This window comes from Salvelinus fontinalis, chromosome 18 (assembly GCF_029448725.1).
Source record: "Salvelinus fontinalis isolate EN_2023a chromosome 18, ASM2944872v1, whole genome shotgun sequence".
Classification (NCBI taxonomy): Eukaryota; Metazoa; Chordata; class Actinopteri; order Salmoniformes; family Salmonidae; genus Salvelinus; species Salvelinus fontinalis.
Window position 1 is genome coordinate 10,813,513 of NC_074682.1, and position 17,236 is coordinate 10,830,748.

General features: G+C 41.5%; 1 protein-coding gene across 2 annotated transcripts; it reads right to left on the bottom strand.

Moving 5' to 3' along the window:
- Positions 1-5,713: 5,713 nt before the first annotated feature.
- Positions 5,714-14,540, bottom strand: LOC129814950 (TAR DNA-binding protein 43-like). Of its 2 annotated transcripts, XR_008753381.1 has the most exons (6): positions 13,755-14,540; positions 13,361-13,524; positions 8,792-8,932; positions 8,037-8,207; positions 6,882-7,942; positions 5,714-6,222 (listed from the first exon to the last, which is right to left on the bottom strand). XR_008753381.1 is itself a non-coding variant. In XM_055868123.1 (5 exons), exons 1-5 carry the CDS (start codon positions 13,993-13,995, stop codon positions 7,442-7,444), a joined length of 1,218 nt encoding a protein of 405 aa, XP_055724098.1. In that variant the 5' UTR covers positions 13,996-14,540; the 3' UTR covers positions 5,714-7,441. The 2 variants fall into 2 exon arrangements, 1 of the variants encoding a protein (XP_055724098.1); XM_055868123.1 differs by having other exon boundaries at positions 5,714-7,942.
- Between the last annotated feature and the right edge of the window lie 2,696 nt (positions 14,541-17,236).

Below are 17,236 nucleotides of genomic sequence, written 5' to 3' on the forward strand. Positions count from 1 at the left end.
ATCAGCAACCATCACTCATGTGTTCCAATGGAAGGTTGTGTTAACCAATCCAATATTATAATTTTAAAAGGCTAATTGATCATTAGAAAACCCTTTTGCAATTATGTTAGCACAGCTGAAAACTGTTGTGCTGATTAAAGAAGCAATTACAACTGGCCTTCTTAGACTAGTTAAGTATCTGGAGCATCAGCATTTGTGGGTTCGATTACAGGCTCAAAATGGCCAGAAACAAAGAACTTTCTTCTGAAACTCGTCAGTCTATTTTTGTTCTGAGAAATTAAGGCTATTCCATGTGAGATATTGCCAAGAAAATGAAGATCTGAAGGCCAGCATCCCAGAGTCACCTCTTCACTGTTGACGTTGAGACTGGTGTTGTGTATTTCTGATCAATTTTATGTTATTTTAATGGACAGAAAATGTGCTATTCTTTCAAAAACAAGGACATTTCTAAGTGATCCCAAACTTTTGAACAGTAATATATATATATATATACAGTCCCTTCAGAAAGTATTCACACCCCTTAACTTGTTCTACATTTTGTCGTATTACAGCCTGAATTTAATAGATTAAATTGAGACTTTGTGTCACTGGCCTACACACAATACCCCATAATGTCAAAGTGGAATTATGTTTTTAGACATAAAAAATGAAATGCATGGAGTCAATAATTATTCAAACCCTTTATTATGGCAAGACTAAATAAGTTCATGAGTAAACATTTGCCTAACAAGTCACATAATAAGTTGCATGGACTCACTCTGTGTGCAATAATTGTGTTTACTGTGATTTTTGAATGACTACCTCATCTCTGTGCCCCACACATACAATTATTTTAAAGTCCCTCAGTCAAGCAGTGAATTTCAAACACAGATTCAACCACAAAGACCAGGGATGATTTCCAATGCCTTGCAAAGAAGGGCACCTATTGGTAGATGGGTAAAAATTGAAAAGAAAGCAGACATCGAATATCCCTTTGAACATGTTGAAGTTATTAATTACACTTTGGATGATGTATCAATGCTTCCTAACTTAGTTGCTGGAGAGGAAGGAAACCGCTCAGGGAGTTCACCATGAGGCAAATGGTAACTTTAAAACAGTTACAGAGATTCATAACTGTGATAGGAGAAAACTGAGGACGGATCAACATTGTAGTTACTCCACAATACTAACCCCAAATGACAGAGTGAAACGAAGGAAGCCTGTACAGAATACAAATATTCCAAAACAAGCATCCTGTGTAACACATTTGCAGCCGACAGTATTTATCAGTGACAACACGTTTGTGACGTCTGTCTCTGGTGTTCAGAGATGCAGATAGCAATTTAGCGCAGGTAGTCCACTCTGTCTTCCTTCTGTTTTCCATAAACAAGACTGTGACATGGAAATATGTCAGTGTGGGACTCCCTAACCCTATAAATAAAACACTAATATACCTTGATTACATAAATATTCAACCCCCTGAGTCAATAAATGTCGGAATCACCTTTGGCAGCGATTACAGCTGTGAGTCTTTCTGGGTAAGTATCTAAGAACTTTGCACACCTGGATTGTACAATATTTGCACATTGTTATTTTGTAATTCTTCGAGGTCTGTCAAGTTGGTTGTTGATCATTGATAGACAGACATTTTCAAGGCTTGCCATAGATTTTCAAGCCGATTTAAGTCAGAACTGTGACTAGGCCACCCAGGAACATTCAATGTCATCTTGGTAAGCAACTCCAGTGTATATTTGGCCTTTTATTTTAGGTTATTGTCCTGCTGAAAAGTTAATTGGTCTCCCAGTGTCTGTTGGAAAGCAGACTGAAGCAGGTTTTACTCTAGGATTTTGCCTGTGCTTAGCTCTATTCCATTTATTTTTATCGTAAAAAAAATCCCTAGTCCTTGCCGATGACAAGCATACCCAGAACATGATGCGGCCACTACCATGCTTGAAAATATGAAGAGTGGTACTCAGTGATGTGTTGTATTTGATTTGCCCCAAACATAACACTTCATATTCAGGACATAAAGCTAATTTCTTTGCCAAATTTTGTGCAGTTTTACTTTTGTGCCCTATTGCAAACAGGATGGTTGTTTTGGAATATTTGTATTCTGTACAGGCTTCCTTCTTTTCACTCTGTGATTTAGGTTAGTATTGTGGAGTAACTACAATGGTGTTGATCCATCCTGTTTTTCTCAAATCACAGCCATTAACCACTGTAACTGTTTTAAAAAGTCACCATTGGCCTCATGGTGAAATTCCTGAGCGTTTTCCTTCCTCTCCGGCAACTGAGTTAGGAAGGAAGCCTGTATCTTTGTAGTTACTGGGTATATTGATACCCCATCCAAAGTGTAATTAATAACTTTATCATGCTCAAAGGGATATTCTGCTTTTTTTACCCATCTACCAATAGGTGCCCTTCTTTGCAGGGCATTGGACAACCTCCCTGGTCTTTGTGGTTGAATCTGTGTTTGAAATTCACTGCTCGACCGAGGGACCTTATTTCAGTTTTTTTATTTAATTAATTTGTAAAAATGTAGAAAAACCTAATTCCACTTTGACATGTGGTATTGTGTGACAAACTATTTAAATTGAATCCATTCTACATGCACAACACAACAAAATGTGGAAAAAGTCTAGGGGTGTGAATACTTTCTGAAGGCACTGCTCATATAAAGTGGCTAAAAGAGTATGTAAACATTATTAAAGTGACCAGTGTTCAATGACTCTATGTACATAGGGCAAAGCAGTCTCTAAGGTGCAGGGTAGAGTACCGGGTGGTAGCCAGCTAGTAACAGTGACTAAGGTTCAGGGCAGGGTACTGGGCGGAGGCCGGCTTCTGGTGACTATTTAACAGTCTGATAACCTGGAGATAGAAGCTGTTTGTCAGTTTCTCGGTCCCAGCTTTGATGCACCTGTACTATCTTCTACTTCTACATGGTAGTGGGGTGACCAGGCCGTGGCTAGGGTCCTTGATGATCTTCTTGACCTTCTTGTGACACAGGGTGCTGTAGATGTCCTGGAGGGCAGGCAGTGTGGCCCTTATGATGTGTTGGGCTGACCGCACCACCACTGGAGAGCCCTGCGGTTGTGAACGGTGCAATTTCCGTACCAGGCGGTGTTGAGCCTTCTTCACCACACTGTCTCTGATGTCAGTGATGTGCACGCCCGAGAAACCTGAAGCTTTTGACAGTCCACTGCAGCCTATCGATATGAAAGGTGGCATGCACTCTCTGCAGTCCACGATCAGCTCCTTTGTTTTGTTGACATTGAGATTATTTTCCTGCCGCAACTCAACCAGGGCTCTAACCTCCTCGCTGTAGGCTGTCTCGTCATTGTTGGTAATCAGACTTACCACTGTTGTGTCATCAGAAAAATAGATGATTGAGTTGGAGACGTACATGGCCACACAGTCATAGGTGAACAGGGAGTACAGGAGGGGGGTGAGCACATACCCCTGTGGAGCCCCCGTGTTGAGGATCAGTGTGGCAAAGGTGTTGTTGCCTACCTTCACCACTTAGGATAGGCCAGTCAGGAAAACCAGGACCCAGTTACACAGGGAGGGGTTCAGATCCAGGGCCCTGAACATTGTGATGTGCTTGGGGGGCACTATGGTGTTGAAGGCTGAGCTGTAGTCGATGAACAGCATTCTTACATAGGTACAGTATTTATCTTCTCCAGGTGGGATAGGGCAGTGTGCAGTGCAGTGGCAATTGTGTCGTCCGTGGATCTGCTGGGATGGTATGTGAATTGTATTGGGTCTAGGGGTACTGTATACAGTTAATAACAGAAAGTACAGTTATTTTAACAGTAACATTCCGTCTTAAGAGCGTAACATTAATGCAATCAAGCTAAGTAGTTGGCAAATAACTGTCCCAGTTTAAGCAACATGTGTCCCGCATTGGAGGTTATCTATAATCGGTAAACAGTTCTAACTAGGTCTTCGTTTGCTTCGCTGAGCAGAGCCCAGTAAATCATTAAATCCAGTTGTTAGGTGCATGCCGCCATCTACTGTATTGGCTGTGTATCAGCCTACTATTCTGTAGTATGTATGAATTATTTTCACGTTGTGAAAGAAATCCTAACAGTCACTTGCTTCAATGGCTCCCTTTCCTAGTTTATTTTCCTGAATGACCACAGATGAATAGTCAGCAGTGTTGGAGAAGCTACTCGGAAAATAACGTTTACCAAGCTACTTGATTTACTTCACACTAAAACTACCCTTAAAGGGAACATCCACTCAAAAACGATCTATTTTTCCATTAGTCCACTGTTAATACAGCCCCAACATGTTTTGCATGTCAACAGTCAAATTGTCAAGATATTGGACTTTCAAGAATCAAAGTGTCACCGGCCACAAAATGACTTTGCGAAAATGTATCATATCTAAATCTGAAATGTCATAGGTCTGCAAAGAACAGATAACTCTACAGTCAACGTTGACAGAATGTGGAATTGAGTCTATAAAACACAAAAAAATGTTTTAAGGGAGAATTAGGCAGATCTGAAAGTAAATTCTTGCCTACTTCGTCCATATTTTATTTCTCAAAAAAGTATTGTGTAGTTCCAGTAGTTAGCTACACCCTTACATGGCAGAACTACTGAAACACTACCAAGATTTGAATTTAGTTAAACTACCACCACGCTACTTCAAAATGTAGGTTAATTACTATTTGAATTACATGTAGTTCACTACTCCCCAACACAGACGGTCAGACGAACATACATCGACTACCAAGTCCTCAGAAGTATCATTAATGAAAAGAAACGAAGTGAAGGAACATGTAGAGAAAAGGAAGAAGCGCTGCTGGGATACAATAGAACTTTGTAGGTACCAGGTGCTCTTTGGTAAAGTGGTTAAATGGTCTCCAAAAAAACAAGGCACTTGTATAATTAGTTTTAAAACTATTTTGGTGCAGCTCGATGGTCAAAAGTATATTCTTCCCCTTGTCTCCTTTCCTTCGACTGTACTGTGGGGGGGAAAAACTTGGCAGGCGAAGATAACTTTCCCTTGAGCCTAGAGGTCATCATGGCTTTCCCCCGCCCTGCGTTTTCAGAGCAATGCAGTCGAGGGAGCGACAGGGAGAGGAATCCACTATACACGGACACGCACACACGAAGCCTGCTTGTATGTTTCAGATGATTGGCGGTATTCTTTATTCTTTAAGATATTTTTGCAAGGTAAAAGGTCTTCATTCAGTTTGCAGTGATGTTTTAAAATCTGTGTTTATTCAGACGGATTCAGAAGGACTTGATTTCCAGGCTCTCATTTATGCAGTGTAGTTATATTCTTGCGGTTCAGAAGTAAGTAGGAACATTTTGGCATCAACTGCTCTGCAAGGTCAGTTGTAAACAGAATAAACAGTTCATTCAAAAGCATTACACATCTATAAGCAAACGTAACGCAATACCACGAGCTTTCATCATTTGCTTCGGTTTCATAAAATCAGATGAGTGCAACGACCTGGCAATGAAACTGTCGTCGTCTGACAATGTATTCCCCTTTCTTGTAACTTCACACAAAGGAAGAGGGAAGAGTTTGTCAGCACGAACCAGGAGCAGACAGAGTGCAGGGAAGAACAAGGCTACGGAGGCTATTGAGTAGGAAGGAACATGCTAGAGCTAAGAGGCTACCCTAGTACTAAGTGAATAGGTTCTATTGTGCAGACACTACTAGGTAACGGCTGCAATTGTACTAATATTGCACATTAAAGGGCATCAACTGGCTCAACCAACTTGTAGAATACATTTATTAATTATCATCCATCAAGTGGTACAGTGAGAATATATTAATTGGCTGAAATGTAAGAGCACGGTTTCAACTTCATCTCCACAAACAGGTTATACTAAAAAAATCTGTTCAATAAAAAAATATTATTAAAAAAGGACAACTGGTGTTTCCATTTAGCTTCATTTCAACACATGCCATAACATCCTTTATGGACACTATTTCCCAGTGTGCAAATCTGAAATAACAACCTGTTCATTATTTGTCTTCTGCCCAAATAATGCATTCACGTTCATTTAAAATGAAGCCCATTGAAAAAAAAAAACTTGGTTATATCTGACAGAATAGATCATAAATGTATCCAAACTTACTACCCAATTCTGACTCCTTTTAAGTTGGCATAAATATAAGAGGCCCCATTTCAAGCCTGTGAGGACTTCTGTCTTCATCCTTCAGGACACTGACTCCAGTCTGGGTTCAGATGGAAACCTCGGTCAGCAGTGTCCAAGGTCCCTAGATATGTGAATTAAGTTAGATTTGACAATTCAAATGACACAAAAGTAACTAGTATTCAAATAAACATAACTATTCAAACATTTTATTAGAGACCTCCGTTTTACATATCTAAAACACACCGGAGAATCACACACTGGGAAACATTTGACAACCACACCACGTTCTCACACCATCACTCACGTCCCCAGTGTCCTCAGCAGGTGTCATCCACATCAAAGTTCACACAGAGAGCATCAATAACAAGGAAAGAAACCACACACACCATACAGCACTCAGGTCATGTAGGTTATATAATACAAGACAAATATTCAGCACAACATTCCACACTACATTTGGGTACCACTTCTGCACTTGATCAATATACTACAGGAGGGTGGGACAAATTGCAAAGAGAGATCTTGAAGTACTAGTAAATGAAAGTCCATTTAGGGGAGGGGGGGCTTGTAGCATCTGCCGATTCCATTCACACTCACATCAGCAGTCAAATTGGGCTCTTTCATCGCACAACCAGTCCGTTTCACGCTTTCTTTTTCTCTCTGTTCGCTCACTCATCGATTCACTCTTCGCCACAAGCCATCCTCAATCGCACTCACGAGTTCTTAATGTCAGTTGCGCAGTTCTTTCCATTAAAAAGTGGATAAAAATTAAACACCCACCGTCTCTTAGAACATGCGGAGTGAAGCCGTTCTTTGATGGCAAAGCATTTATAGATGGAAGAGAGTGATATTGACATCACCCAAAGAATGCTGCCAAAGAGGAGCTTCTTCCCGGGAAAATGGAAGAGAGGTGAACTGCAGAAGAGATTGTAGTGAAGGCGTTTCCATTTAACTAGAGACTGAAAATAAAGTTGCACTTAAAACATTTAAGTTTCAACCAGATTCTTTCCAATGCAAGATTGTTGTCAAATATATGGATGGATGGTGAACCAGTGATTTCTCATGCATTCAGAAACATCACAACTCACAATGCATGCATCAAAGAATCCAGTTGAAAATAAGTCAGGATATAACAAACTTAAGAACAAATAAATTTTGACTTCAAAAGTAGCACTACTCGGGTAAACAATAAATCACTTCAAACACTTTCTAAATTAATCTTGAGTATTTTTTTCTCCAACTGTACAAAACAGCCTTCACAAAAGCATTTAAGTATCAGATACACATAACACCAGAAATAAATTAGGAAAAAGACATCTCACAATACTTACCAAACTATTTCACATACCCCACCCAGAAGACTTGGACTCCATACTGGAGCCAAATCCTGAGCTAAACCCACTACCACTGGCTGTTGCGTTAGAACCGGTACCCCAACCTAGACTGGCTGAGTTGGTGCCGTAGTTACTGTTGCCTGTGCTGTAGGCCTGGCTCTGATCCCTGGTGGAGTTAGTCTGCCCAGTGGAGGTGGTGCCTGAGGTGGCAGTTTGCCCTTGCTGACTAGCCAACATACCCATCATTCCCCAACTGCTCTGTAGGGCAGCCTGAGCAGCAGCCATCATGGCAGGGTTCAGACTAAAGTTGCCAAAATTAGCCATATTACTACTGGCGCTGGTCCCTAACCCTGTGCGGTTACTACCAAAGCCCTGAGCCCCAAACCCGTTTCCAAACCGCCCTGCTCGCTCCGTCATCTGCCTACTGCCGTGCTTTGGCTCAGCATTTGAGATGTGCACGCTGACCCCCTTAATAATCAGGTCCTCTCCACATAGGGAACTGGCAACCTGGAGAGAAGACATGCGGGTCAGTCTGACATTAAAGGGGCAACTCAGCAGACGGCAAATAGAACAAGGTCTTTGAATTTGCGGTGGCACCTACCTGGTCATCGGCAAAGCTGACGAAGGCAAAGGCACGGAAGGGCTTGGGGATGAAGACGTCAGTGACCTCACCATACTGCATGAAGAACTGTCGCAGTTCATCAGCGGACAAGTCTTCAGTGCAACGGCCTACAAACACTTTCCTGCTTCTCATGGGCTCATCTGGACCTTGCTGTTTTACAAAAAAAATGGAAAGGTTCACACATTAACAATATAGCAAACATTAGGAACACCTTCCTATTATTGAGTTGCACCCTCCCCCCCACAAAACAGCCTCAATTCGTCAGGGCATGGAATCTCCAAGGTATCGGAAGCGTTCCACAGGGATGCTGGCCCATGTTGACTCCAATGCTTCCCACAGTTGTCTCAAGATGGCTGGACGTCCTTTGGGTGGTGGACCATTCTTGACATACATGGAAACTGTTGAGTGAAATACCCAGCGGTGTTGCAGTTCTTGACACAAACCGGTGCGCCTGGCACCTACCATCATACCCCCCCCCCGCTCAAAGGCACTTATATCTTTTGCCTTGCTCATTCACCCTCTGAATGACACGCACACAATCCATGTCTCAATTGTCTCAAGGCTTAAAAATGATTATTTAGCCTGTCTCCTCCTCTTCATCTACACTGATTTGAAGTGGATTTGACAAGTGAAATCAATAAGGGATCATAGGTTTCACCTGAATTCACATCTGAAACAAGTGCTCTTGCCGTTAATAATCCACGTAACACACCATACAGAAACAAAACACCTACCTTGGAGTTGGGGAGTTTGCAGTCACACCATCTTCCATCAATCATGTGGCGTTGTGAGATCACTTTGTCTTGAGTCTCATACTCAGTAAACCTCACAAAGCCAAACCCCTTTGAGTTTCCAGTCTTCACATCTCGTTTCACCTGTGAAGAGGAGCATGTAGTGAAGGCACCACAGACATACCAAGGCATTGCACACTAAAGAGGAACTGACAAGATTTAGCAACATCAAAAACAAAATGTATATTCTTATCACACACACCCTCGGAAAGAATGACACATTTCTCATTTTGCAACAAGCAGAGCACATATCTGGTTTGGAAATGACGTAGAGTCAGGTATGTGAAAAATCTAGAGTGAAATGAATGGGAAAGCGGCCCTGCTTTTGGGGAATTAATAGACACTGCAGCGAAAAAAAGAAATGTCAGTGTTGTCCAGGTCGACTCTACACAGACCAGTGCGCCATAACCAATCACAGCTAGAGTTGGCCTATTATGAAAATAGGCCATGCCAAACAGTCCTATGCCATTCACGTTGATGTTGCACTACTAGACTGTTTACATGCAGCAGAACTCAACTTTGGTTAGAAAGCAGTAGCAAAATTCACAAGAAACCTGAATGGTTTTCTGCAAATATATAATACCACGGCAGTCTTACTTGAGAACTTCATATTGATCAAAAAACCAACGGGTGGCCTCCCGAGTGGCGCAGAGGTCTAAGGCACTGCATCGCAGTGCTAGCTGTGCCACTAGAGAATGGGTTCTGTTGCAGCCGGCCGCGACCGGGAGGCCCATGGGGCGGCGCACAATTGGACCAGCGTCGTACGGGTTAGGGAGGGTTTGGCCGGTAGGGATATCCTTGTCTCATCGGGTACTAGCGACTCCTGTGGCGGGCCGGGCGCAGTGCACGCTGACACAGTCGCCAGGAGTACGGTGTTTCCTCCGACACATTGGTGCGGCTGGCTTCCGGGTTGGATGGGCATTGTGTCAAGAAGCATTGCGGCTTGGTTGGGTTGTGTTTCGGAGGACCGCATGGCTCTCGACCTCCGCCTCTCCCGAGTCTGTACGGGAGTTGCAGCGATGAGACAAGACTAACTATTACCAATTGGATACCACGAAATTGGGGTGAAAAAGGGGTGAAAATTTAAAACAGGTATGCTCTCTCCCTCAGTTGCCGATACAACAGAACGATGTTAGCCTGAGCCAGATGAGCCAAAACCTAGCACAGGGAATGATAGATAAAACCTAACTATTTCTGTCAAAATTGCACCGTGAATACAATGAGGAATAGTAGGCTACCCTGCCCCCAGTCCCATAATAACACACAATTTAACAAGTGGATGGATTTACAGCTTGCCTGTCTGCTCAGTGCTAATTGCATCCATATCAAATACATTTTGACTGACAACTAGGAGATATGCTAACAGTTGTTCAAGTTTGAGTAAATGAGTAGCCATCTTAAACTAATGAGTGAGTCACATTTCTTAGCCAACCAAAGTGACACTTCAATCCCAATCGCTGTAGCCACCAAAGCTGACACTTCCAGGCAATAACCTCCAGCAGCTATCTAGGTAACAATACAGGCAAAGATTCTTATAACTAACCCAAGAGACCACAGCCTATCATTTCCAATGGAAAGAAATGTGTCAGTGGGCAGAACAAGCAAGGAAGGAGGCAGAGCCAAGCATGAGCTAGCAAGATCCTAATGGCGTGTTCTAGCATGCATCTGCATATTTCTGTTAGCGAACGCCTTCTCTGTGAAGTGCGCATGTGCAATAACTCAATTTACCCTTGAACTCCTAAACAATGCTATTTTTACTTAGGAAAAGGGTAAAAATCTACAAAAAACTTTGTCCATTCTTGGCAACAGATTCTAGTTTTTGCAACAGAAAACTGCACTGAGATCAAATGTTTCATCAACGGCCAAAACCCATCACCTCCCACTGGGCTTCCTCATCAACGTATCTGGTAGTGAGTAGAATCGCCTACTGTATGCTTCACACATACATCCGGTGAAATATCTGGCACATTGTTCTGTGGTACAAGGCTCCATGTCATTAGGTTCTAGCTAGCTAGATGACTTGGCTATCAAGTCATATTGCTAGCTTGCTAAATAAGTAGGCCTACATAAATAGATACGCTATAGCCTTAGCTACATATGATTGTGTTGAGATTCCCAATCAGGTTTTGTCTAAAATATAGTTATTTTACCTTTATTTAACCAGGTAGGCCAGTTGAGAACAAGTTCTCATTTACAACTGCGACCTGGCCAAGATAAAGCAAAGCAGTGCGACAAAAACAGTGTTACACATGGGATAAACAAACGTAGTCAATAACACAATAGAAAAATCTGTATACAGTGTGTGCAAATGAAGTAAGGAGGTAAGGCAATAAATAGGCCAATAGTGGCGAAGTAATTACAATTTAGCAATTTACACTGGAGTGATATGTGCAGATGAGGATGTGCAAGAAGAAATACTGGTGTGCAAAAGAGCAGAAAAACAAAAACAAATATGGGGATAAGGCAGGTAGTTGGTTGGATGGGCTATTTACAGATGGGCTGTGTACAGCTGCAGCGATCGGTAAGCTGCTCTGACAGCTGACACTTAACTTCTTATGGCTGGGGGTATAGTATTGAGTAACTTGGATGAATAAGGTGCCCAGAGTAAACTGCCTGCTACTCAGGCCCAGAAGCTAAGATATGCATATTATTAGTAGATTTGGATAGAAAACACTAAAACTGTTTGAATGATGTCTGTGAGTAACAGAACTCATACAACAGGCAAAAACCCGAGAAAAAAATTGACTAGGAAGTGAGAAATCTGAGGTTTGTAGGTTTTCAAGTCTTTGCCAATTCAATATACAGTGTCTATGGGGTCATATTGCACATCCTAAGGCTTCCACTAGATGTCAACAGTCTTTAGAACCTTGTTTCAGGCTTCTACTGTGAAGGAGGAGAGAATAAGAGCTGATTGAGTAAGAGGTCTGGCAGAATGCCATGAGCTCAGTCAGACGCACGCCCGTGAGAGGTAGCTGCGTTCCTTTTCCTTTCTAAAGACAAAGGACTTCTCCGGTTGAAACATTATTGAATATTTATATTAAAAATATCCTAAAGATTGATTCTATACATCGTTTGACATGTTTCTACGAACTGTAATGGAATTTTTTAACTTTTCGTCTGACTGTCATCAATTTGGATTTTGGAAATAAACGCAAACAAAAAGGAGGTATTTGGACATAAATTATGGACTTTATCGAACAAAACAAACATTTATTGTGAAACTGGGACTCCAGGGAGTGCATTCTGATGAAGATCAAAGGTAAGTGAATATTTATAATGCTATTTCTGACTTCTGTTGACTCCACAACATGGCGGGTATCTGTATGGCTTGTTTTGGTCTCTGAGCGCTGTACTCAGATTATTGCAATGGTGTGCTTTTTCGAAATCTGACACAGCGGTTGCATTAAGGAGAAGTTTATCTAAAGTTCCATGCATAACACTTGTATCTTTTATCAATGTTTATTATGAGTATTTCTGTAAATTGATCTGGCTCTCTGCAAAATCACCGGATGTTTTGGATGCTAAACATTACTGAACATAACGCGCCAACGTAAACTGAGATTTTTGGATATAAATATGAACTTTATCTATCAAAACATACATGTATTGTGTAACATGAAGTCCTATGAAGATCATCAAAGGTTAGTGATTCATTTTATCTCTTTCTGCTTTTTGTGACTCCTCTCTTTGGCTGGAAAAATGGCTGTGTTTTTCTGTGACTAGGTGCTGACCTAACATAATCCCATGGTATGCTTTCGTCGTAAAGCCTTTTTGAAATCGGACACTGTGGTGGGATTAACAACAAGTTTATCTTTAAAATGGTGTAAAATACTTGTATGTTTGAGGAATTTTAATTATGAGATTTCTGTTTGAATTTGGCACCCTGCATTTTCACTGGCTGTTGTCATAACGATCCCGTTAACGGGATCTCAGCCGTAAGAAGTTTAAAGTTAGTGAGGGAGATATAAGTCTCCAACTTCAGTGATTTTTGCAATTTGTTTCAGTTATTGGCAGCAGAGAACTGGAAGGAAAGTTGGCCAAAGGAGATGTTGGCATTGGGGATGACCAGTGAAATATACATGCTGGAGCGCATGCTATGGGTGGGTGTTGCTATGGTGACCAGTGAGCTGAGATAAGGCGGTGAGTGAAACAGTACAATCCCTGAATGACTAGGGGCAGCCAACACACTAGCTGTGATTTAGAAACTGATAGACTATCGAGCTATTTATTGTTGAATTTTATTAATCATGCATTGGCTGCATCCATTTAATTCTGACAACAAAACCTTACTATATATATGTAATGGAATGTTGAGTTTAAGCGTTTTTTTTTACTCTTAAAAAGTTTGTTTTGAAGCATAAACTGAATTTGACATTTTAGACAGATACGATTATGCATTTGTTTTATAAAATGGTTAAAACAGTGTCAGTTCCAATTTAAAGCTTGGAGAACAAAAATAGTGAAGGTACCTGAAAGAAATATCTGCAAAGATTTGCAAATTTGCAACTGTACCTGCACCATGATGACTTCCCCAAAGGTGCTGAAGTAATCTTTCAGGTCCTGCTCAGTTGTCTTCCATGGCAACCCCAGTACAATCAGATCAGATGTCTTCATGTCACCTCTCTTCATCTTCACAGCAGAGGCGGCATCGATCTCGTCCATTTTCCTTTTATTGTCTGAAATAGTGTGGTAGGGATCATCATTCATTCCTTGATGTAGCACTTGAGACTGACATTTGCCTAGTTAGATAGGCATCATGTGGAATGAGTATAGCTATATACATCATGTGGAATGAGTATAGCTAGGGAACATTTCAATCTTTAATTGAGTATGTAAATATTATAATACAATTGTCCACTAGTTGGTGGCTAATTAAAATAAACATGTCATAGTTTAGTCAACATACCTTTGGGATAATTGACGACATAGACCAGATTGCCCCAGCCGTTCTCAGGCGCATGAAGAATCCCTTCCACCAAACGGACCCCTCTCATGCACTGTGAAACAGGACTCCTGAATCGTAGGCCACAGGCCCCAGGAAACTGAGCTGCCACGGTAGAAAGCAACACAGAGCCATCATCCTCAGAGGGGATCTCCATGGGCTCCTCATTCTCTTCTTCGGCCACACGAATGTACAACTCTGCCATTTGTACCTTTTCTCAGTCAAAAACACTGCACTGGCTATGTAAAGTTAGCGCTCTACTCACTTCGATATGCGCGACGAATAGTTGATTAATACAAAAATAGTCCCGAAAATACACCGCGATTTATAAAATAAAAGTCAGTTCAGATGTTGAAATGGACGCTGCTTAAATTAAATTGTATTTAAACTATTTAGTTAACTAGATCTCGTGAGATATTCAAGCAAACGAACCTGCCTCGGTCACACTCCGCGTTCCTTTGTTAGGTAAGTTAGCTTGCTCTGTCATCTACACCGGACGACCTAGCTTTAGCAATGGGGCTTTCAGTGAGCTAACGGCGTCTCGTGCCGTGTTGGTCCTAAAAGTTGAAATTTCGTCCAAGAAATTTGAAATCGAGCAATCGTATAATTAAGGTTAAGTCTTAACTAAGATTTTCTAAAGTAGCATACACGTAATACTGCGCGTTTAGAGAAAATATTCAAACTCAAACACACCTGCGACGAAAATAAACACGCTATTCTTTCCGATCAAAATGGCATCATCATGGAGGAAGTGCGTCATTATCTCGGATCATCTCATTGTAAAAAGGAGGGGGGGGGGTGTTGTGCAGCTAGGAAATAACAGAAACTGATAAAAAAAAATATTTCCAGGCAAATGTTACACATTTTTTACTATGATCTCGGTAAACGTATTTGTGGAAAATAATTTACTTGTGTAAATGATAACCACAGAGATGCATAGTCGATAATGTCGAAGATGCATAGTCGACTACTGCTGCGTCCTCCCTATGTAAAGATTTGATAAACACAGTTTTTCAAACTGAATTATGAGTTCCTGTGACAACTGGGACCCGGGAACAACTAGGCGTCAACTTGAACGCCTCCTTTCATGCCAGACATGAACTCCAGGCTGCTGCTCATCTCTTTGTGTTGTTAGCCAGAAACGTATTAATTTCTTCCTTAAAAAAACACAGTCATTCGAAGCACAAATATAACATCACAAATCAACCAGAAAAACATTCCTCACAAATAAGTCCCCAATCAATACATTACATTTAGAACTTTGTTCAAGCAATACGGTGCATTAAAACCAAAAGCATATTTACTTAGCTCAGGGAGACGATAGGAACTCAGGTGTCTATATCTCAACAATAAAGTTAGATAGGAAGTTTATGAAGTATGGGCCTTGTAAACACCATATTCAAAAACTGGTTGACTGAATAATCTGCTTCCTACTGCTTAGAGAAAGGCACGATCTGTAAGTAAGCATACTATACAGTGCCTTCGGAAAGTATTCAGACCCATTGACCTTTTCCACATTGACCTTATTCTATAATATATTTTTTTTTTCCAGCAATCTACACACAATACCCCATAATGTCAAAGCGAAAACAGGCTTTTAGAAAACAGGTTTTAAAAAAACCATAAATACCTTATTTATGTATTAAGTTAAATAAGTATTCAGATCCTTTGCTGTGAGATGCAAAATTCAGCTCAGGTGCATCCTGTTTCCATTGATCATCCTTGAGATGTTTCTACAACTTGATTGGAGTCCACATGTGGTAAATTACATTTATTGGACATGATTTGGAAAGGCACACACCTGTCTATATAAGGTCCCACAGTTGACAGTGCATGTCAGAGCAAAAACCAAGCTATGAAGTCGAAAGAATTGTGCGTAGAGCTCCAAGACAGGATTGCGTTGAGGCACACATCTGGGGAAGGATACCAAAACATTTCTGCAGCATTGAAGGTCCCGAAGAATACAGTGGCCTCCATCATTCTAAAATGGAAGAAGTTTGGAACCACCAAGGCTGCCCGGCCAAACTGAGCAATCGGGGGAGAAGGACATTGGTCAGGGAGGTGACCAAGAACTCGATGGTCACTCTTACAGAGCTCTAGAGTTCCTCTGTGGAGATGGGAGAACCTTCCAGAAGGACAACCATCTCTACAGCACTCCACCAATCAGGTCTTTATGGTAGAGTGGCCAGGCGGAAGCCACTCCTCAATAAAAGGCATATGACAGCCCGCTTGGAATTTGGCAAAAGGCACCTAAAGACTCTCAGACCATGAGAAACAAAATTCTCTAGTCTGATGAAACCAAGATTGAACTCTGGTCTGAATGCCAAGCATTACGTCTGTAGTAAACCTGGCACCATCCCTACGGTGAAACATGGTGGTGGCAGCATCATGCTTTGGTGATGTTTTTCAGCGGCAGGGACTGGGAGACTAGTCAGGATCGAGGCAAAGATGAAGGGAGCAAAGTACAGAGAGATCCTTGATGAAAACCTGCTCCAGAGCATTCAGGACCTCAGACTGGGGCAAAGGTTCACCTTCCAACAGGACAATGACCCTAAGCACACAGCTCAGTTGACATGCTGGTAAGTGAAATCGAACAGCTGATCGAGCTGTCGTGACCGAATGCATTTACGGGTCACTATGGAGGAGTTTTGGTTCCTGACTCAAAGGGAATACCCTGCCGTCTCCCTCTGAGCATCAATGTCACGTTCAAGACAACTGGGAACTCAAAAATAAACAAGCTCTGACTGGGAATATTTGTTTATATATTTTTTGTGATACAGACCTGGGTTTGATCACAACCGGCCGTGATCGGGAGTCCCATAGGGCGGCACACAATTGGCCCAGAATAATTATTCTGTGAAGGAAAAAAAAGAATCTCTCGAAATAGAGTCATACTAAAATGAAAGAAATGTGAAACACTGTGTAAATGACAACACATTAGTGCAAGAAATGAAGACATTTTTCAAAATGGCTGTAAATGAATGGTTAAACAATTAACTATGTAAATGAGAAAAAACTGAGTGTATTAAAGAAATAGAGGCCTGGCTCAAATAGAAGTATGTCTCTAATAATGACCTGGAAAGAATCCTTTATCCTCCAAGGTAAAAACAAATATGATCCAGGCACCATATGGCATATTCACTGTAAATTTCAGCCTCCTTGTTCCAGTCTGTAATCCCTACGTTTTAAGATGACTACAATCATTCCTGTCCTAAGAATTCTAAGGCTTCATGCCAAAATTATTACCGCCCTGTAGCACTCACTTCTGTAATCATGAAGTGCTTTGAGAGGCTGGTTATGGCCCACATTAACTCCACCATCCCAGCCACACTAGACCCACTTCAATTTGCATACCGCCCCAACAGATCCATAGACGACACTGCCCTCACCCACCTAGATAAGAGGAATAACTATGTGAGAATGCTGTTCATTGACTATAGCTCAGC